Consider the following 22,987-nt stretch of genomic DNA (forward strand, 5'->3'; position numbering starts at 1 on the left):
GCCCAGCAGTCAGACCCTGAACTTCAACAGGTAACAAAAGAAGTAATTGTCAGCCAGGCTCGGATCCTCAGTTTCTGTCTGCTTATTTTTCTGCAGTAGAATCACTGTGGCAGTCGCTTTGTGCTGTTTTCATCTGTACTTTGTGTTCATACCAAGAGAAAGATCATATGTGTGTCTTCATTAGAATGAGGATTTTTGTTGGTGTGCGGAACTGTAGCCTGTAGGTTTATGAATTACTTCCTCTGGTCAGTAATTAAGTAATGTACTGTATTACTTTTAAGAAAAGTAATGAGTAACGTATAATTCATTGTTTTGTTTTTTTGAGTAATGACTCGAATGGTGATCTCAGCAAAGAGGGGAACTATCTCAAAATATGCACAAACATTTAACCATACAGCGCGCATTTACTTTGAGCAAATGTAATATCTTTAAAATGTTGCTTAGAGATGGTGGGGACTCTCAAAGTGGTGCCAATGAGAACCTAACGTGAATCGAATCAGTAAGTGATATTAATAATGGAATCAGAAACTATAAATTAAATTCCCATTCCTACTCAACAGATCACATGATAGGATGACTTTGGAAGCAGGGGTTCCATAGCGTAGTGTTAACAGCTTCACATAATATGAGAAGTTTCTAGACCGAGAGGAGACACAAACCCAGCCACAGGGTAGTGCAGCTGGTGCACTCCTGATGCCACTCCCACTCCTGGGTTAATGGGAGGGTTGTTCCAGGGAGTGCCTAAAATCTGTGCCAGATCTGATGTGGTGCCCCTCAAGCAGCTGAAAGTACTGCTAATGACTTTGGAAATTTTGTGGATTTATTGTAGTCAATATCATACAATGAACACAACATGGGAGTCCATGTTAAAATGCTTTATTGTACAGCAGAAATAAACATGTTTATAGCCTGGTGAAATAAAACAGCTTTGGTCTCTGTCACCTTTCTTCATAACAACTAACAACAATATACTCTGTTTATTAATTCATGAATCTGGATACCGGAGTGCTGACACAGGAAGCTGTAGTCGTTTTTGTAGCGCTGGTGCCTTTGGGAGTATTTTTAATGGAATTAAAATGCTCTTTGTGCTGTGAGCTGCAGCAAGACGTTTGCTGACTCAGTTTGAGGGATTGAAATTCATGTAGTTTTGATTGAGTGAATTTCTTACAATTAACTAGCACAGGGCTGTGCGATATTACCAAAATCTCATATCCCGATATAAGTGGTTTCTTATCCCGATAACAATATATATTTAAAAAAAGCCTGTACATCGACTGATAGGTTCAGTCTCTCATGATTTGATACTCTTTCACATGATTCTTCTGCAGGTCGCAGAAGAGGTTTGTTGTACTGGTGTCTGTGTTGGGGACCAGTTTGTAGGATAATTTGCACATTACAGTTTTCTGGTCTGTGTTAGACCTTGTTGCAGAGGTAGCACCTTGTTTAGCAACGAGCGCCTCAACTTGTTTTGGCTGGTCCTTCTGGGATGCTGTGGTGACTACTGCAAGCTGTCAGATAAAGCAACAAAAGAATATTGCGGTAAACGGTTACTTTGTGCATCATAAAATAAACAACAGAGCATAAGATGAAGACGATAGACGCTTTAATATCATCATCAGATATATTTTGTCATATCGCACAGCCCTAAACTAGCGGCTGTATGTCTGTGTTTATGGCTGCATCTTCCACTACAGCCGCTAGCACTCCACTTTATCAAAGATGATAACTTGTAGCTCCAAAACACTTAACATACCAATTATTGAAGTGCTAATGGTGATGTCACTGTGACTGAAAGCAGACTGCTGGTGCATTGGATTTGTAACTGAGAGTATTAACTGTAAAACAGAATGCACAACAATAATATTTTTTGACTGTATTGTTTTGATATAACCAAATTCTAACATGACTAATTGTGAAAGTTTACTTAGCGAAAGAAGTGAGTCATGCTCTTGATAGAAACAGAATGCCAAGAGGTCAAGTGACACAGAGCTCTGATGAACTACCAGGAAAACTAAATCTCTGATGGACCCTTACTTAAGGAGAAAACTCTGGTACTTAAGAGGACACAGTTCTGTGTTTGCAAGTTAGTTCAAAACTGCCTTTCATTTCTTCCTTTTGGTGCTGAGATGTCAACAGCAGACCAGTAACCACCATCACCGGGATGGTTGGTTGCAGCTAATAGACTTGCATTAGTTTATGTTAGCGAACTAGCAAAAGAACAGATAACTCACTGGAAAACAAGGGGACTAAAACTGTGTGGCTGTGGCTCGAGAGGTAGAGCAGTTCTTCTGTGGTTCAATCCCTGGGTGCTCTAGCTTTCATGGCAAATATCTTTAGGCAACATGCTAACATGAGTTGTTTTCCGTTCATCGTGAAAGTTAGAAAGCACTTGCATAGAAAAAAGTGCTTGTGTGAATCAGTGAAAGAGAAGCTGCGTAAAGCGATTTGATTGTTCAGATAGAGTAAAAAGTGCTTTATAAGAATTAGTCCATTTACCAGAACTGCTAATGGTGATGTCACTGTGACTGAAAGCCACGCTGTGTGTACTTGTGGACGTACCTTCGCCTGACCAATAGAAATGAAGCGGGAGGGAACAGGAGAAAAATTCAAAGATCAAAATGAGTATAAAAAGCACAGACAGTGGTTGCAGAGGACAGTGTTTATTGTTTTTAACACTCGGTTTCACTTCAGGTCTTTGTATGTTATAACTTCGCTCTTCTCCACGGCTGGCTGATGGACCAGCAACAGCAAAAGATGAAGTGGTTCAGAGACCGATTATACCATGTACAACTGGGAGTTACACCCTGAGGCAGCAAAAGTACATTTTTGTGTCTCGGGGCTTTATGCCAGACTGTTAGAAGCAGTTGAGCTAGCTTAAAATTAGTGGACAAAAGTGCTAACTAGTAGTAGCTAGCTCAACTCAGCAGAGGTGTTCTTATTGAAGTGAACAGCATATGAACTTGGGTTGCAGGATGGACCTCAAATATGTCATTACAGATCATCTGCCTTAAAGCCATGGGGCGTGGGGCTACAGTATCCCGTACTACATATGTTTTACCGACAGAATAAACTGAAAGGGGAAGTGGCACAAGTTATGAAGTTAATGTACATACGAGGAATTCCTGTGAGCGTAAAGCTCGGGCTTTGCTCTCAACGTTTTTTTTTCTTACTAATGTTTAATCCTTCTGCTTGAAGGGAGAGTCCATGAGAAGAAAGGAGTATTATTGTTAACTGTAAATCATGTAAAGCTTACTCTAGAAGAGTTTCACCATAAAACTATGCAGCTGGAAAGAAGTATAATGGCTCCTCTTTTTGTTTTCTCCCAGGTATGTCGAATGGCATCGGACTACTCTCGGACTTGTGTTAGCCCAGACAGCATACAGACTGGCGAGACACCTGTGGTGTCTGAAACCTGTGAAGTGTATGTGTGGGGTAGCAACAGCAGCCACCAGCTAGTGGAGGGAACACAAGAGAAGATACTGCAGCCCAAGCTGGCTTCGAGTTTCGCAGATGCACAAACTGTAAGAGCAAACCTTTCTACTGTAAAACTTCATATGCTGAGCAAACACCAATTCTTCAACTCTGTTCTTTGTAGAAAGTTAAGAAACCTATCATCAGCTTCAAATGTCAAATTGTATGTTGTCTTTTAAAGAGGCGTGACTTTTACTCATCATAAAAATGGTTCAATGTAAGATTTCACTGGTTTTCTCATAGAGATTAAAACTGTGTTTGTTATTGAGACAGGGACTGTACTTTAGAGATGATGGAGTGAACATGATTCTGATTTCATTTCCAACTTAGTATGTTTATGTTTTGGGAAACAAATGATTGTGAAACATGAGAAGCTTTTAGAACTCTGAGACCCAGTGTTCTAGTTTTTTGTTATTCTGATTATAGTTTTACTGAGTTTAATATTCTAATTAATTTCATATTGCAGTATTTCCCAACAAGACTTAACTTGGGCAGGCCACCCAGTTACGTGACATTTAAATTATAATTTATTTTCATCTGTCTGAGAGAAAAACACAATTTATGAGTGTACAAGCTCTCGTTTTGGAAGTTCAGTTGCTGTTAGCCTGGTACTTCTGGTCCTCAGTGTGATTCAGCTGTCTCCAGCGTCTCACAGAGACTCCAGTGCCAACGTCTTGGACTGCAGCTTTTAGCAGCAGGCTGTGTTAGACTCTGCAGATCCACTGTGAGTCCAGTGGCCACGCAGCTCTGATGCAGCAGAGCAGGACTAGAAGTCCAAACACGAAACAACAGTTTGTTGCAGTTTCCCCGTCTCTCTAATCTAAGAATCTCTGAGATCCTGCAGTGGTATATCACAAGAACGGTGATAAAGACCAGTCAGTTGTTCGGCACTGCATGTGCCAAGTAACAAAAATCGAAAATGTGGTGTCACTTTTGGCACGAGATGCTGTTTGCAAGGGGAGCAATGGCAGATTGAAACTGTTACTGTCTGTTTAGAGAAGGTTGGCGTGAACTAAAGCATGGCTAATAGGTAGTGCCTTGTCATATTTTCCAGCATCAAACCGTAGCACTCACTAACTCACTCAGTAACAGTTGCAGAATGGTGTTGAGTAAGCCTGCAGCCTTTCACCACAGAGACAAAACTTCTTCGCTATTCTCTTCAGATTGAGGCAGGCCAGTACTGCACCTTTGTGATTTCCTCGGATGGGTCTGTGCGGGCCTGCGGGAAGGGCAGTTATGGCCGCCTAGGCCTCGGAGACTCCAACAACCAGTCGACCCTCAAAAAGTTGACCTTTGAACCCCACCGTGCCATCAAAAAGGTGTCGTCATCCAAGGGATCAGACGGCCACACGCTGGCCTTCACCACAGAGGGTGAGGTGTTCAGCTGGGGAGACGGTGATTATGGCAAACTGGGACATGGGAACAGCTCAACACAGAAATACCCAAAACTTATCCAGGGGCCGCTGCAGGGGAAGGTAGGATTTATACACTTTCACTCATGTAATACAGTAAAGCAGCAGTGAAATCTAGATGTTTTAAATATGATGTGTCTATTTTCTCCACTTCTAGAAACTGTAAAATTCAGTCCTGTGCTAGTAGATGACGATTTAACGGTTTCCGTGGTGAATTATCTTGTTGGTTGTCTCCTGTACCACAAGAAAACACACAGTCTTTTGAGTGTTTTCTATTTCCTGGCATTGGCAAACATTACAATGCGTTTGTATGCTTTGTATCAGGTGGTGGTGTGTGTGTCTGCTGGCTACAGACACAGTGCTGCAGTCAGTGAAGATGGAGAGCTGTACACATGGGGAGAAGGAGACTTTGGAAGATTAGGTATGTTGTCGAGCTACAGTCCATTAATTTTCACGTTTGCTGTCAAGTAATGTGCAGATCCATCCATCCATTTTTGAGCATCAAAATATCCGCACAGATGATTACTCTCTATTCCAGTTGGTATATTTTCTAAATGACAGACGATGGGCGTCACGGGAGTGCAGGGTTATCTGCTGCTTTTCATTTGTGTTGCAGAATTTCCAATTGTAAATAGCCTGACCCTTTTCATTATGTGTGAATGCAGGTCACGGTGACAGCAACAGCCGCAACATTCCTACCCTGGTCAAAGACATCAGCAATGTTGGAGAGGTGTCATGTGGAAGCTCCCACACTATTGCTCTGTCAAAGGATGGACGCACTGTCTGGTCATTTGGGGGAGGGGACAATGGTGTGTACCCCTTCATTTGTCAAATAGACTTCAGAACTAAGGGTATAAATGTGGACATCTGCATTGGCACTTCTGTGGGACAAATAATGCCAAAGGTCAGAGAATGGCCAGTTGAATGGATGCTTTGAGCTGATGGGAATGCAATATTCATTCAAATAACCAGTCGGTACTACCAGGGTCTGCAGAAGAGCTTCTCTGACTGCACAGCTTGCTAAACATTGAGTCAGATTGTCTACAGCAACTGGACAATAGAAGATTGGTAGGTTCAGAATAACACAAAAGTATGGAGTGATCCTGCCTTGTACCAGTCATTTAAGCTGAAGGTGGTGGTTTAATTATGTGGGGGATATTTTTTGGCACACTTTGGGCCCTACAGTACCAACTGAGAATGCTACTGTTAGGTGTCCATCTCTTTATTACCACAGTGCACCCATCTTCTCATGGCTGCTACATGAAGGATGATGTACTACATCGCAAAGTGCAGGTCATCTCACCTTGGTTTCTCGAACACAACAGTGACTTCACTGATCTCAGATCTTAAACCAGTAGAGCAACTTTGGGATGTTGTGGAACAGGAGATTCGCATTAAGGATGTTTTGCTGACAAATCTGCAGTAATTCCATGATGTTTGATGTAACTAATGAAGTGGCCAGTATGTGTAAACTGCAAATAAGTTCATTTAAGAATGTTCATTCTGTGTCTTGCAGGGAAACTGGGTCATGGCGATACTAATCGAGTCTACAAACCAAAAGTAGTGGAGGCCCTGCAGGGCATGTTCATCAGAAAAGTGTGTGCAGGAAGCCAGTCATCTCTTGCATTAACTTCTACAGGCCAGGTAGGACATGATTTGTGTTTCTTCTAACCAAGAGTTATAAAAAGTCTGCAATACAGTAATCTTAGTTTTAAGCATTAAAATATCTGTAAAATTATTTTGATAGACCTTAAAATTATAAAGTCAATTGTTATAGAAGTGCTTAAACATGATCCCCGCCCCCTCTCAGAGGGGGAAATTTCTACTTCTCAAGGCCTTAACCAATATGAAATCAGAACTCACTAGTGTAATATATACAGTTTTGCCACAAACCGCAAAGCAAATACATTCATACTGTGCAGGTCCTTTGGCTCAACCTGTGAGATGAGTTTAGAAGAGAGTGCACCGTTTTGTTGAATGACTAATTCAACTTGTCTACACGAGAAACGAGCAAAGTTCAGAGGTCAGAAGAAGTTCAAACTGCTATCAATGGAAATAGAAAATGTCTGAAAAGTGCCACTCCAGGTCCTTATTTGGACAGTTATTCTTGAAGCATCAAATCATTTTCATTTCATTACACCTTCATGTTCAAGTTGTTGAATCTAAATTTTTCTTAATGCTTCAAAAGTTTCCCCGACACGTTTTAAAAAGCTTTTTTCCTTCGCACCTTATACACTTGCCATGACACTATATTTTTGGTGTTTATAGCAACAAAGCCCTGCGTGGCTAACGCTGCACTAACATTCATCAAAAAGCTTGCAGGTATTTAACCTGCGAGTTCGTGTCTACCACAGGACAGAGGTGCACATCACAGGCCTGCAGGCCTGACAGCAGGAGGTGTATCGCTGTTTTCCACTTGGTGACAGCATTTACATTGCAGTCTGCCTATTTTCAACGTGTACTGTTGAAAAAATATTGTTGCCATTTTTTTAAAAATGCCTTAAAATGGATTCAAAAGGGTCTTAAAACATCTTGAAATTAACTTGTTTCAAGCTGCTTAGATCCTTGAAACTTGGACATTTATCCCAAAGAGGGAATTTCATACAGCTGTTTATGTATTCCTGCTGAACAGACGGCTGGTTGGACACAGACAGTTCAATATTTTAAGGTCAAGATTTGTTACATAATATTGTTCTTCCAGTTATTTGTCTCTGAGGTGCCACTTCACTGCCCAGGACAGAAAGCTGTGCTGATGCTGAACCCGTTCTTGTTTTCAGGTGTACGCTTGGGGCTGTGGTGCTTGTCTAGGCTGTGGTTCCTCTGAGGCCACCGCACTCAGACCTAAACTTATTGAGGAGCTGGCTACCACCAGAGTAGTGGACATATCCATAGGGGACAGCCACTGCCTGGCCCTGTCACATGGTATTACTTTTCTCTTTTTGTGTGCTTGCTGCCTGAGATCACAGTTAAAATACATACTAAAATTGTCTCTGTCAGTCAATTTTTTTGCTGACACAGAAAATTTTTGTGTTTGTTGAGGGCTGTTGCAAGTAGCCTGATGTAATAGCAAATCTGCAGACCTTGTCAATTTAGGGTAATATGTAACTTCCAGCTTGAGATATGACATATCTGTTTTGATCGTGTTGTGCTTAATCCCGATGCAGACAATGAAGTATATGCATGGGGCAACAACTCTATGGGCCAGTGTGGGCAGGGGAACTCCACAGGGCCAATCACCAAACCCAAGAAGGTCATCGGCCTGGATGGAGTCGCCATTCAGCAGATCTCAGCAGGAACCTCTCACAGCCTGGCCTGGACTGCCCTGCCCAGAGACAGGTCAGCTACCGCAACAGTTACCACAAACTGATCCCATATGATGATTTTCTCTCTGGAAATATTCACGTGGGACTGGAGGCAAGAGCTGATGTTGCAAGACCACTAGAATTTGTTTTTCAGCTACTAGGAAGCACGAGTCAAAGTGCAGTAACTACACGTGAAAAGTACTGAAACTGCAAAACCAACATATTGATCTTGTGATTCAGAGTAAAGGTTACAGTAGTGGGTTTTACTGCAGTCACTCAACAATCAGTCTCTAAAAATGCACTGAAAAGCACAAATCAAAACAAATACCCTGATACTGTGAGTGTACTCATAGGTCCTACCTCTCAGCATGGGAGATGAGTTTAGAAGAGAAGCACTGTGATTCAGCCTTTTTGTTAATTATGTAATTTAAGGTCTTTAAGGATATACACTTCCAGGAACAGCTGAAAAAGGCCAACAGGCGTTAATGAGGGTGACGGCGTGAGAGAACTGGTGTTTAACAAACACATCTAGGTGTTAATTGATTAAAAGCATACATGTGAGATGCATACAAATGTGGTTATCACAGTTATTGTTTGGATTTTGGTTTCACAGGCCTTTATGTTTCTGACATCGACACAACACTTTACTGTAGATCAAAGTAATTTACTGTACCTTACATACTTTACTAATATTTACTTATTACTTCTTTCTAGGCAAGTGGTGGCTTGGCATCGGCCCTACTGCGTTGACCTAGAAGAAAGCACATTCTCTCATTTGCGCTCCTTCCTTGAGCGATACTGTGATGGCATCAACAGCGAGGTCCCTCCTCTCCCTTTCCCCTCATCCAGGTGAGCGTGTTAGCCACCAGCCGTCACTGGTGTTATAAACCCTTCTGGGCTTGCTGTATAGTCTTTCTTGCACTTAGTGAAATCATATATAATCAATCAGAATGTAACCTTGCCAAGTTCTGGATTTAAAAAAAAAAATTTATTTATTTGAAGGGAGCATCACAACTTCCTCAAGCTGTGCCTTCGGCTTCTGTCCAATCATCTGGCGCTGGCCCTGGCGGGGGGCGTAGCAACAAGTATTTTGGGCCGGCAGGCCAGGCCACTGAGGAACCTCCTTTTCAGACTGATGGACTCCTCTGTGCCAGACGAGATTCAGGAGGTAAAAGATGCTCTTTGGATAATTGTTATCACCAGAGTAATATCCAGACTGAACACAGGAATAAGTCATGAAGGATTATGGGAGGTGATCAGAATGAAACCTAAAACTGACTTTAAAATAATTTGTTCCTTCAGGCAGTGATTGAGACTCTGTCTGTGGGGGCAACCATGTTGCTCCCACCACTGAGGGAGAGGATGGAGCTTCTTCACTCTCTGCTACCTCAGGGTCCGGACAGATGGGAGAGTCTCTCCAAAGGACAGGTACCTGATGCTACATACTGCGTAGATGGAGCTGCGCAGATTTAGTTGCTTGATGCTTTAAAGCCTGTAAAGAACATTAAACCCCCCCCCGTCAGTATTTGTGTCCCTGTATTTTCCGTTTTTGATAGCAATAGTAAATATTTGTACAGAAAAGATGTAGTATAATATAGTTTTTCAGACCCTGCTATCCATCATGTTACTATCAAACACCAGGTTTAAAGCCACCGGGAGGGCTCTGTTGTTGCTTGTAGACTTATTGAAAGGTATTATAGTTACTGTGTAGAGAACAGTTATAATCAGAGTACCAAATCCAGATTTTTTTTTTTTTTTTTTTAGAAGCTAAAACTCAATTTGTTATTTTTTCACCTGTTTTTTTTATAAAATCTAATCATTATCAGGAACAAATCCATCAGTGCCATGTAGATACAGGCACAGCAGGCTGAGGAACAGACGTAGTTGTGGACAGGATTCAGGAAGAAATAACACACTAAACTCTGAAACGTGGGTAACTTATCTTAGTAATGTTGTTTTTTTATGTTAAATAGCGTAATAATTTCAGAGGGGAGCCACAAAAGACCAAAAGTGAACTTAGTGGTGGGCAGCAATGGCATCGATTTACATTACCCTCATATATTCTCACTTACTCAGGTGTGAAAGATGAATTTGCTGATTGGTTCTGTCTCTGTTGCCTGTGTTGCTCTGTTTCCTCATGAATGTTTGTATTTTGTGTCACAGAGGATGCAGCTCGACATAATCCTGACCAGCCTCCAGGACCACACCCACGTGGCCTCACTCCTGGGTTACAGCTCTCCTGCTGATGGCCCAGAGGTACTTTCTGGCCCTGCCTTTACAGCTCTCCCAGAGCCTGCCTATGGCACCACCACAGGCCACCCTGACACTCACCTGGCCGAGATTCTCATGAAGACGCTGCTCAGGAACCTTGGCTTTTATACTGTAAGTTAATACAGAGAAATGAACACACTGAGCACAGAATGCTAGTTAGACTGCCTCTGGCTGTATTTTTCCTCTTGAGTCTTCTGACTCATTATCCACATCATTCTGTTTTCTGCTCTAGCAGAACTCTGACATCCAGACAAACAAAACAAAACTAGAAACTACTTGGATGAAATAACTTTTTTTTCAATTCAATTCATTTTTATTTATACAGCACCAAATCACAACAACAGCCGCCTTGAGACTGTTGTGTATATGAGATTTTTATCAGACCGTGGGAGCACTGCGATTTCAGACTCCTGTGTATGATCTGTACATATGGTTTTGACAATAAAGATGACTTTGACTTTGACTGTTGTAGACTAGTGTTAAATAAATAGAACTGAACTGAACCCACAGATGTTTGTGCTGTACAGGATCAGGCTTTCGGTGAGCTGGAGAAGAACAGTGATAAGCTGCAGCAGGGCACATCCTCCTCTGACAGCAGCCAGCCGGCTCACCTCCACCAACTTCTCTGCTCTCTGCAGAAGCAACTTCTAGCATATTGCCACATCAACTCTGTTACTGAGGTACGGCTGCGCTCCTGTTTTTAAGAATAATTAGAGTGTGTAAACACATTTGTTTTGATTCTTGATGCTTAATAATTTAGAAAATAGTTTTCAAACTGCCAAAACATGGCAGGATGATGGGATGTGGGATTACAACACAATTTTGTAGCCTCACAATGTTTTATTTGAAGAAGTTATTTATTTCCGATTGCACTCTAATTTCAGATCATACATGGTTGTTTTAATGAGGATTAAAATGGCTTTAAACTCTCAGTCGCATTGGTTTTGTTTGTCTGAGAGCAAACTGAATTTGCAAAGCCATTTTTCTCTATCGGTGATTGTGTGTTGTGACAAAAAGAACAGGAGAGGTGTAAAATGTGCTTGGTACCCTGCATCTTTCTTTCGTTCTTTCTGCATTGCATGCTGGGAGTGTGGCGGTGGAGCGTGTGGTGAGTCTGACTGAGAGATTGAGGACTTGTTTCTGAACTTTGAACTTTGAACTGTACTTTTCTGAATTGATTAAATTAAGCATTACTGATTTTTTTTTTTTGAGTGTGCAAAATCGCCAAAACAGACTTCACTAAACTTACGAGACAACTGGTTTTAAGATCATACCATAGTTGTCCTTATCATAGTTGTCCTTGCTCAGTAGAGGAGTGTAGTCTGGCAGTGGGTGAAATCAGCGCTGTGGTCATCTTTGTTGACAGTGTGGAGAACGCAAATAAAGCAAATAAATAGGAAAGATGATTTTATGTCTTTAAGTCAGTGGTGGGTTTGTTGCAAAACTGAAATCAAAGAATTGTGTCAGCAGTGTACTGTCATTGTCTCATCGGCCAAATCTCTGCGAGATCTGGAGACTGACATAGTGGAGCTGGAGGTGTCTGCAAATTTCACAGGAAACCGAGTTTGGTTTGAGATCCTCAAATCTAAAAAAGCCTTGATGGACTCTGGAGCACAGGGGGCTCAGGTTTGTTGCAGATTTGTCCACTTTCTCTGATGGACGCTCCTACAAAGGTTTTCCTTTCGCTGGAAAAAAAGAAAGGACAGAGCAAGGTCTGACCTTTGTGACAATGTCATGGAGGTTTTTGAGGAGAGCTTCACTGAAGGCTCAGAGACCTCAGAGCTGCAGGAGAGCAGTTTTAACAATGTTACCAAAGAAAGGTGATCTCCAGGATATTAAGAACGGGCGGCCTGTCTCTTTATTGTGCACTGATTATAAAATACTGTCAAAAGTGCTGCCAAGGAGACTGAAGAAGGTGATGAATCAGGTTGTCCACCAAACACAAACATACTGCGTGCCAGACAGGTCTATTGTTGATAATATGTCACTAGTCAGTCTCCCAGTTCACTGGGATGTGATACTGGTCTGATTTCTCTGGACCAAGAAAAGGCTTTTGACAGGGTTGAGCACCGTTACCTCTGGAGTGTGTTGGAAACGTTCGGTCTCGACATTGACTTAATTGCCAAGATTATGGTGTACGAAGACGTTGAAAGTGCACTGAAGATAAACGGTTGTTTGTTCAAACCTTTCAAAGTAAGTAGAGGTATTAGGCAAGGTTGTTCAATGTCTGGTATGTTATATGCTCTGTCTATTGAATCAATGCTAAATACTGTTAGGTCTTTTATTGATGGGATGTCTTTATCAGGTTTTAACGTGTCTTTTAACTTATCTGCATATGCTGATGGTGTTGTTAAAAGTCAGCAAGATGTAAATAATTTAGGAACGATCGTTGAAACATTTTGCAGATTTTCAGATGCACGAGTGAATTGGGTGAAGAGTGAGGCTCTGGCAGTAGGAGATTGGCTTGCTGGGCTCCCGCAACTTCCAGGTGGTTTGAAGTGGAAAAGAGAAGGTTTGCAGTATCTGGATGTGTACTTGGGAGATGAGGACACAGTAAACAAAAACTGGGAAGGGGTGTTGGAGAAAGTTGAGGGAAAATTAGGGAAGTGGAGGTGGTTGTTACCCCATATAGAGGGAGGGTGCTGATTATAAACAACTTAGCTGGTTCTGCATTGTGGCATAGATTAGCTTCTTTGGAGCCACCTCCTGGTTTATTACATAAACTTCAATCTTTGATGATCAAGGTTTTTTGGGGTTTGTTTTTTTTAATCGACATTGGATACCCCAGGCTGTGCTTTTTTTGCCCAAAGAAGAAGGCGGACAGGACTAGCTAACCTAGAGAGCAGAGCTGCAGCTTTCAGACTGCAGTTTATTTAGAAACACTTGATGGGAAGGGAAGAAGATGTTTTCTGGAAACCAGTAACTAGCGTTATTTTAAGAGGAAAAGGAGAGTTGGGAATGGATGCTTCCGTGTTTTTACTAAACTGTAATTTAATATTTTGCTATGGAATTCCTATGTTTTATAAAGGCCTTTTAAAGCTTGGACCCTTTTCTGTTGGAAAAGACTGGAACCAGCTTCCTCATTGTTTTGGCTTCTAGAGGAACCGTTGTTTTTTGGGGCTTGGCCGGATGTACATGATGGAACTGGACTTGCTTTTTTGAAAAGACTGCTTGAGACAAAGGCTCTCAAACTGAGACAAATTATGGACCAGACCTTCAGAACACAGAAGCAGCAACATCTTTCATTGGTTTGAAATCAAGCCACATTATGAGGAGTATTCTAGACTTTTGGCTGAAATGTTTAACTTTAGTTGAAAAGGAGATGCTGTTAGATTATAGTCGTGGATTAGAGATTTCCGATGAAAGAGATCCTTTTTGAGGAATGGAATTGAATGTTGATTTTACATTCTTGACAGGACCCTCGCTTATGAATCGGAGGGATTCAGATTTTCATATGCTGAGTGGAAAACTGTTATATAAAATGTCAGTTCAAGGGTTAAATAAAAGGCACTTGAGTGGAAGGACCGATGCTGTGTGGAGAGACAAGTTAAAAGTTGAGGAATGTCAGAAACCTATATGGAGAGTCTTTTATAAACACCCACTCAATACGAGGTCAGGCGATCTACAGTGGAGGATTTTGCACGGTGCCATTGCTGTCAGTAGTTTTGTGTCCAAGGTTAAAAAAGATGCAAGTGAATTATGTCCCTTTTGTCAAGAAATAAAAACTAGTTTTCATATGTTTCTTGAAGGTAACCACCTTGAACCACTGTTTATTATGTCTTTGAAAACTGTGGAGTGGCTTGGTCTCCAATGGCAATGGGTTGATACAACTTTAATTTTGCTGGTTAAATATAGAGTTAAAGCTAAAATTCTGTTTTATTTACTGATGAATAATTTCACTGAATTTTCTTTTCAGTGGTGTTTTTAATAATGTGGTGTGTTCTGTTGTAGATGGTAGATTATATTTCAGCCCAGTGATGTTGTTAAAAATCAAAAATCTGTCTGTCTGTCACTTTTTTAGCGAATAAAAGAAATCAAATAAAAGAAAATGAACATAGTATAGAAAAACCTTTTGTCACCCTGTTTATTTGCAGAACTCCAGCAGTGTGTCATTGCTCCACAAACATCTGCAGCTGCTCTTGCCACATGCCACAGATATCTACTCCCGCTCTGCAGCGCTGATAAAGGAGAGCTCCTGGAATGGCAGCATACGGGAGAAGCTACAAGGTGAATGGAATCAAGTGACCTGTGTTGTAATCTGGCTAAAAAGACCTGTTCTCACTTCCTTGTTATCTCATTCTGCTCAGATAGTTCAAGTTCTTTTCATTTAGCATTGAAGATACTTTCTTTTGTTTTATATCATTGTCATAAAACTATGATCATGTCATCTGCAGATGTGATCTACGTGTCAGCAGCAGGCAGCATGCTGTGTCAGATAATCAACGCCTTACTGCTGCTTCCGGTGTCGGTGGCAAGGCCGCTGTTGAGCCAACTGCTGGAACTGCTGCCTCCTCTGGATTGTTTGAACAGACTGTTGCCTGCTGCCTCTCCTCTGGAGGACCAAGAGTTGCAGTGGCCTCTTCAGGGTGAGCTCAGAACAAGGTTAACTTGGTCAAGTTTTGAAAAAAAATGCCTAAAAAAGTTACAAAATATCCTGGGATGTGGTAAATGCATGTACAGACACATGATGTCATCATTTCTGATGGAGATGTTAATTTATGAGCCCTTGTCAGCTAAGCCAGCAGTGTACTTACAAAAAGCCATGTGTGCAGGCATTATGTGTACACATATTCTGTAGTTACGTTTCACCTTTTCTATTTAGGAGCTTGATGATTTTTTTATTTATTTTTTTTTAATTTGGCATAAGAATACACTAGAATTGGAGGATTAATTTGCCGGCTCAGGTGTCGGCAACTTTCAACATCAAAAGAGTCATAGCTGCTCATACCAAACAGTGGGAGAAGAAGAGCAGCACATGCAGGTGAAAGGGACAGAGGTACATATAGTATAATAGGGTTAGGGGTAACCCTAATCCTAACCCCTGGCTTGCAAGCTGCACGTCGCCGACCTCTAGGCTAGATGTTCGTGTGAGGTGCTGAATAGATGCTACTTCGCAAGACTCATTTTTGGCCTTAACATTTATATGTAACACTGATGTCTGATATGAGAAAATGAAAATCATATAGTGTTATAATGAAAAGTGATATGTTTCAACACCATGCAGTTGGGACCATCTTGACATCTGGTGGAATGCTAAATTGGAGAACGTATTTGTCTTTTTCCAGGTACCTCAGACTTTGCTGAGCCAGCCTCAGGAATGACCCTGCCGCAGCCCGCACTTTCTTGGGTGTGGCTTGTGGACCTGGAGAGGACAGTCGCCCTACTAGTTGGGCGCTGCCTTGGTGGGATGCTGCAGGGAGCTCCCACCTCACTGGAGGAACAAGATACTGTTTACTGGCTCAAAACACCGCTATTTAGCAATGGCTTGGAGATGGACATCCCCCAGCTAGGTACAGGATGTACGCAAACATACACAACCAGTAGCAACATGAGTAGATGAGCGAGATCCCTTCTGCTGTGAATGTAACTTACAGCAGGACATTACTTTGTTCGACTGCCTGATCAGAATCCTAGGGCTCTTGTCCAGTTGAGTTCATTTATCGCTTCTTCTGTGACTTGTGTAGATAATTGTTTGCTTGTCCTTCAGACACCTGCATCAGCTCATTATTGGAGGCTGCACTGTCTGGTAATGAGGAGCAGAAACCTTTCGACTGCACACTGCATCCTGACTTGAGTGTCTTGGTGGATTTGGCTCTGGGTTCCTCTAAAGAACCTGCCAACAGCCTTTGGATCAACATGCACGAGTACGCAATTGGCAAAGGTTTGCATCTGCTTTGAGTATATACAGAATCCCACCATTTCTTTAATGCAATTAGCTTTATAGGTATATACATTCACTGACTGCACTGTGGATTTTGTTGCAGACTGGGACAATGCATCTCTCAGTAATGAGACCCTGTTAGACACTGTGTCCAGGTTTGTGTTGGCAGCCTTACTGAAGCACACAGGGCTGCTGGGCCAAGCCTGTGGAGAGGGCAGGTAGTACAAGAAAATAAACCTTTTAATATATGGCGTGAACCATTTCCATACTGTCCCATAGAACCTGTCTAAAGGAAATATTTTCCTATCAGGTATCAACCATCTAAGTCTCTGGCAGAAGTCTATCGCAGTGTTTTTAAGGTACGAAACCGCTTACTAGCCTGTAAGAACATGGACTTCATCCAGACACGATCTTCTTCTCGTGAGAGGAGGGTAAGTAAACAAAGCTTTTTCTTTTTTTTTAGTTTTGCCTCTGCACACCACTATTTAAATAAATCAATGTGTGATTCAACAATAGACTTTCACCTTTAATTTAAGGGGTTAAAAAATGTAGCACAAACTGTTTAAGAACAAACCAACATAATTTCAAATATAAGAGTTTTAATACATAGGGCAGAGAGACCCATCACCCAACTTTTGTCTTTAGTAACTGAAAAGTATCTTTTGTTGGATTGAGATCAAGTGTGTGATCGATCAAAGGTCCCATACACACAGCGTTGCAAAATGAACAACTGTTTTTTAGCACAGTCAGCTTTATAGCTTCCTCCTTTTGTGCTTTATGAGATTGGTACGACTGGGAAGGGGGGAGAACACATCTGCAAAACGCTGTTCCAATGCAGGACGTCTACTCTCTGCGCCTGTGTGAGATGGTTATTACAATGGAAGGAGGCTGGAATGTTGGAATTTGGTACCTCTGGGCCGAACTCATCTCTCTCTTGTGATGCCCTGGTCAGTCAATATCTGCAGACTCGTGCCTGCACCACACTCGTTGCAGAAATGGTGCGCAGAGGCACTGCTTCAGGATATCGTATTGCATAAGCCACCAGAACTAATACAAAGCGATATCCCTGTGTACTCCGGTGAAATGGCCCGATGAGGTCCGTGCCAATGTGAGCTCAAACAGGACCTCCATTAATGGTAATGGCGACTCCGAGCAGGACGCACACCATCGGCGTACATTTTGGGAGGAACACCCTTCACTTGTTGCGGGTGTATGAAAAGGAATCAAGGAAACTAGCGGATTATAGGATCCATCTTCATTTTAACCTAAGATGCAGACAAAGCAAGGTTGTTCCTAAGAGTTTTCGCCTTGGATCCACTGTCAGGGGATACAGAGCAGAGTTGATTCTACGGAGAGCACAAAATCAGCTTCTAAGTGAAAGGATAACACGGGTCCATTTCACTATAGATGGCCTCCAGAGCAAGATTAGCCAGAATCTGCAGGAACTGAAAACCCTTCTACCCTCTCCTATCTTAGAAGAGGTTTACAAGTTTGTGGACAAGGCTCAGCGGACCCAACACTCTAAAGGAAAAGAAACAATGCAGGAAATTCCACACCTTGTTTTCAAAAACACTCACTCCTCAGTCTGAACCTACACAACTCAGAGAAGAACACACACCTGAGGACAGTCAGGAGAAATGGGTAAAGAACTTTTCAGACCGGAACCTGAAAAGAAAGTGTTAGCCAAAGGACTCAATTTTGCCATTTCTCTGCAACAGTTGCCCATAGTGGACCTCATCACAGCCACAGAAACCGCCATACGGATTAATAAATTATCACAGACAGAAGCAGAACAAACCAGGATGAAAGTTTCAGCCAACCTCTCCAGTGCCAAAGTCCCTCTGTCTAACCTCACGATACAAGAAAAGAAGGCCGTCGCTTCCCTGAGCAGAGACCACAACATCACTATATTACCAGCTGACAAGGGAAGGTGCAGTGTGGTTCTAAACACAACGGATTACCACACAAAGATCACTACTCTCCTCAGTGACAACAATGCCTACAAAGCCTTAAAGCGAGACCCCACAAGCAGCTACAACAAGAAAGTTATCGCTTGCCTTCAAGACCTTGAAAAGGACAAAACCATTGACCGCCCTACATATCACCACCTTTACCCAGGGGATGCCCAACCCTGTATTTATGGACTTCCTAAGATCCACAAAGAAGGTGTCCCACTCAGACCCATTGTCAGTAGCATAAACTCAGCCACTTACAACATTTCAAAACACCTGGACTTCCGGTCGCTAGGGGGATGTAGTATGTAGAGAAGACTGCTCCACTAACTTTTCTACCTTTTCCACTCCTAAACCAGCCAATTCACAACAAAACTATTGAACTGCGTAGGTTTTATTTTCCGGGTTCCGAAATTGGTTTTTGCTCGTTCTAACATGGCCTCAAAACGCACTAAAGCGGCAGAAAAGGAGGACAACACACCTAAGCTGAACATGGCGGCCATCTCCTCCCTTCTGGAGCAGCATAGGGAGGCATTGGCCAGCGACTTCAAAACATCTTTTAGCCTACTGGAGTCGAAGTTTGACGAAGTCCGCTCTCCGGTGGAAGATCATGGCCAGCGGCTCGGATCTTTAGAGCTAGCAGCGGACGACTTAAGCCAGCGGGTTAGAGAATTCGAGAACGTTTGTTCCAATCTCAGCGAATCTAACACTAAACTTCTGGCTAAAGTTACGGACTTAGAAAGCCGAAGTAGGCGCCAAAACCTGCGTATCCTGGGACTCGAGGAGGGCGTTGAAGGTGGGCGTCCCACAGAATTCTTTGCAGATTTGCTCTGCGAGGTTTTCGGGAAGGAGAGGCTCCCGACCCGCCTGGAGATCGACAGAGCCCACCGTATACCTGCCGCTAAGCCAGCCCCAGGACAGAGATCGTGCCCCGTAATTATACGCCTTCATCGGTACCAGGTAAAGGACCTTCTTATCCGAGAGGCCCGGCGAGGAGGGAAACTAAAATACCATGGTCGGCAGATTCGCGTGGTGGAGGACTACTGCCCGGAAGTTTTGAGCAAGCGAGCGGAGTACCGTGAAGTGATGTCCGAGCTGTATAAACGAGGTCTCAAGCCCGCTCTGCTGTATCCTGCACGACTTCGCATCACGTCTCCTGACGGCGCAAGACGTTGGCTTCATTCGGCTGATGAAGCGATGAGATACTTGGACGACCTGCCCGCTACAGCCGAATCACCCTGAGAGCCTGCTTATCTGGTCTTGACGTTTGTCCGCGGGACAGCCCTGTGAGTAGATTGTCCTGACTATCTTCCTCTCCTGGGATATGCAAGGACTTTGGTTCATATTCAGGCATTACGGACGTCTCTTCTTCTTTTTTTTTCTTTTTTTTTCTTCTCCTCTGCTATTTACAAGCAGGGAGGCTATTCATATCTCATTGCTTCTATTGTCCCCAAAGTTGGTCATTGGTTGTGTTGTGGTTCTATGCTGACTGCTTTAACAAAATTCTACTGCTTATCCACGAGTGTTGTGTTTACTGAAATCATCGTTATGGGAGCTAAAGTCAGTTCTTAGTGTTAGACAGGAAGAGTTTATTGTTCTGGAGGGTACACAATGTGTGTTTTGGAGAGCTTGCTGTTTTTTTCCTTAGCAGCTGTCTTGTGGGTGGGGGGGTGGATGGGGAATGGGGGGGGGGGAGACATTCTTCAGAGCCGGGGTAGTTGTATGTTGTTTTGTCAAGTTGGGGGATCCGGGAACCATTCTACTCTCTGTTTTAGTCTCTTATTTGTCATCTTTCTCGTACTCTGTTTTCAGCTGCACTTGTTTTCTTAAATTTTCAGTGCAGGACTATGGGTAGTCGCTTAAACTTTGTAAGCTGGAATGTCAAAGGCTTAAACCACCCTGTGAAAAGAAGGAAGGTGCTCTCACACATATAAAACAGTTTAAAGCAGCTGTTGTCTTTCTACAAGAAACACATTTCTGTGATTCGGATAACTCTCGTCTTATGTCCCGATGGGCAGGGAAGCATTTTCATTCCACCTTTCAGGCTAAGGCCAGAGGCGTTTCTATTCTAATTGACCAAAATATTTCCTTTGAGAAACATAATGTAATTTCTGATACGAGTGGCCGGTACATTTTTGTTTCGGGTAAACTTTATAATACGAAAGTAGTGTTGGCCAACATATATGCCCCCAATATTGATGATGTAGATTTCTTCCAGCGTGCTTTCTCATTGTTGCCTGATCTGAGCTCATATTCTCTTATACTTGGTGGTGACCTCAACTGCTGGCTGGACCTTGTGTTAGACCGATCCTCCCCGAATCGCTGCACTGTCAGTAAATCTGCTCTTTTCATCCAATCCTTTTTATCTAACTGTGGTGTCTCTGATGTTTGGCAGCTTACACCCCCACAGAAGAGGGTACTCTTTTTTTTTTTTTTTTCCCACAGGTACACCACACTTATTCTAGAATCGATTATTTTCTTATTCATAAGCAGCTGACTCCATGGGTCCAATCCTGTGAATACCAGACCATAGTAATATCAGACCATACCCCTGTTGTGCTATCAATGAGTTTCCCAGACATCCCTCAATCCAGACGACACTGGCGTTTTAATTCGACTCTCCTGGCAGATGTAAACTTCCTGGAATTCATGGAAGAACAAATAACCTTGTTTCTTCAAACAAATGCCACAGGAGAAACTTCTAGCTTAATAATTTGGGATACACTAAAAGCCTTTCTCAGGGGACAAGTTATTTCCTATACTGCTAATATGAAGAAAAAGGCCCGTATAGAACGAGTCGATTTAGTGAACCGAATCAAAGAAGTAGACCTGCTCTATACTAAGGTAAAAAGCGTTTAGGGCTTTTTACTCCCAACTTTACACCTCTGAATTCCCGCAGGAAAGCACTCTAATGGATAACTTTCTAAAGACTTTGAATGTACCTATGCTTTCCTTGGATAGTAAGGGTTAGGGTTTTCAGTTATTTATTTGTAAAAAATGTTTGGAATCATGTATGATTTTCGTTCCACTTCTCACGTGTACACCACTTTGTATTGGTCTTTCACCTGGAATTCCAATAACATTGATTCATGTTTGTGGCTGTAATGTGACAAAATGTGGAAAAGTTCAAGGGGGCCGAATACTTTTGCAAGCCACTGTATACAAATACAACTACTAGAGCTGGGCGATATATCGAGTTTTTTAAAAATATCGATATATTTTTATACGAGATATAAGATGTGACAATATCCTTTATATCGATATAGTCTATGTTACGTTATAATTATAGTTGCGGAGCCGCAAGTTTGCCTCTCTTTCGTCCACTTTTGTCTCTATGCAACGTTACTCGACCTCGCCTCTCCTTCACTGAACACAACTCCCCCTCCTCCCCCATCGCTTCCTGCAGGCAGCAACAAGATGGACACGGCAAATCTCCGTTAATGAGTTACTGCGCATCGCCCCGTGCGTGGGGCTGGACGGCATCAACGTGTTAACGAGCTAACCACGCTAACGCCATGCACGGCCTGAAATCCTTTCATTTTCTCAAAAGTTGACTGCGCGCCTTTTGTATGAATTCTGGTTGTGCTTGATGACCGCGAACCGATTTTATGTGATACACAGCGCTCAGCAATCTGTCAAAAAATGTTTTAGTTCGACTTTGCTAAGCTACGGAGCTGCACCGCTTGATGGATTGTCGGAGCATTACGGCTACCAAGGAGCCTCGCGGAGTGATACGTACTGTGCTTCAACGTAATATTACCAGACAGTGTGTGTATAAGGACCATAAATGGCTCCTGTTCAGAGACATGGTTACGAAGCGGATTTCAAACTCCAGGCTGTCAGTCACGCAGTAGAAGTTGGGAACAGAGCAGCTGTCAAATCTGTCTATGTTATTATGCTCAGCGTCTGTTAGTTTACATTTTGACTGCACAATTGTGAGCTCTTTGTTATGCACAAAACAACATAGTTTTCTTTTATTTATAGAGCATCATTATTTAATAAATGCTCATAATTTATTTTTGAGTAGTTTTTTTTCATGTACATCTGCGCTGTATGTTAATAAAAGTGCCTGTGTGACATCTGGGACACAGCTTTGACTAACAACTCTCTTTTTGTTCTTACTTTATGGCTTTAAAAAAATATCGAGATATATATCTTATATCGCCATCCAGCTAAAAAATATCGAGATATGAATTTTGGGTCATATCGCCCAGATCTAGTTTCTACAGATAAAAACATGGCTGTGCCATGGGTTCCCCGGTGTCACCTATTGTAGCCAACCTTTACATGGAGGAAGTGGAAAGAAAGGCTCTTGGCTCTTTCAAAGGGAGAGTACCCAGCCACTGGTACAGATATGTAGACGACACCTGGGTCAAAATCAAAACACAAGAAGTGGAATCCTTCACTGCGCACATCAACGCCGTGGATAAAAACATAAAGTTTACCAGGGAAGACACAAACTGTTTGCCTTTCCTGGACTGCGCTGTGCACGTTGAAGAGAATGGGAACCTCAACATTGAAGTTTACCGGAAGCCCACACACACGGACCAGTACCTCCTCTTTGACTCCCATCACCCTCTGGAACAAAAACTTGGAGTCATTAGGACCCTACACCACCGGGCAGAGAATGTTCCCTCTAAGCCTGAAGGGAAAAAGAAGGAACACACACATGTAAAGGAAGCACTTAAAGCATGCAGT

At 42.4% G+C, this 22,987-nt stretch overlaps 1 protein-coding gene across 9 annotated transcripts in view; it reads left to right on the top strand.

Annotated features, from left to right (window-relative positions):
• The window catches only part of herc1 (HECT and RLD domain containing E3 ubiquitin protein ligase family member 1), an 82,188-nt gene that overhangs the window by 3,606 nt on the left and 55,595 nt on the right, over positions 1 to 22,987 (top strand). For all 9 annotated transcript variants that reach the window (XM_031757684.2, XM_031757685.2, XM_031757690.2 and 6 more), the window contains exons 4-21: positions 3,327 to 3,521; positions 4,635 to 4,946; positions 5,208 to 5,304; positions 5,549 to 5,692; positions 6,400 to 6,527; positions 7,661 to 7,805; positions 8,048 to 8,219; positions 8,900 to 9,034; positions 9,188 to 9,353; positions 9,488 to 9,613; positions 10,349 to 10,567; positions 10,984 to 11,136; positions 14,551 to 14,683; positions 14,851 to 15,042; positions 15,742 to 15,966; positions 16,164 to 16,337; positions 16,441 to 16,555; positions 16,648 to 16,768. In XM_031757684.2, the coding sequence (XP_031613544.1) occupies positions 3,327 to 3,521; positions 4,635 to 4,946; positions 5,208 to 5,304; positions 5,549 to 5,692; positions 6,400 to 6,527; positions 7,661 to 7,805; positions 8,048 to 8,219; positions 8,900 to 9,034; positions 9,188 to 9,353; positions 9,488 to 9,613; positions 10,349 to 10,567; positions 10,984 to 11,136; positions 14,551 to 14,683; positions 14,851 to 15,042; positions 15,742 to 15,966; positions 16,164 to 16,337; positions 16,441 to 16,555; positions 16,648 to 16,768 (2,952 nt within the window). The remainder of the gene's footprint in view (positions 1 to 3,326; positions 3,522 to 4,634; positions 4,947 to 5,207; positions 5,305 to 5,548; positions 5,693 to 6,399; positions 6,528 to 7,660; positions 7,806 to 8,047; positions 8,220 to 8,899; positions 9,035 to 9,187; positions 9,354 to 9,487; positions 9,614 to 10,348; positions 10,568 to 10,983; positions 11,137 to 14,550; positions 14,684 to 14,850; positions 15,043 to 15,741; positions 15,967 to 16,163; positions 16,338 to 16,440; positions 16,556 to 16,647; positions 16,769 to 22,987) is intronic.

Source organism: Oreochromis aureus, linkage group 1 (genome assembly GCF_013358895.1).
Source record: "Oreochromis aureus strain Israel breed Guangdong linkage group 1, ZZ_aureus, whole genome shotgun sequence".
Classification (NCBI taxonomy): domain Eukaryota; kingdom Metazoa; phylum Chordata; class Actinopteri; order Cichliformes; family Cichlidae; genus Oreochromis; species Oreochromis aureus.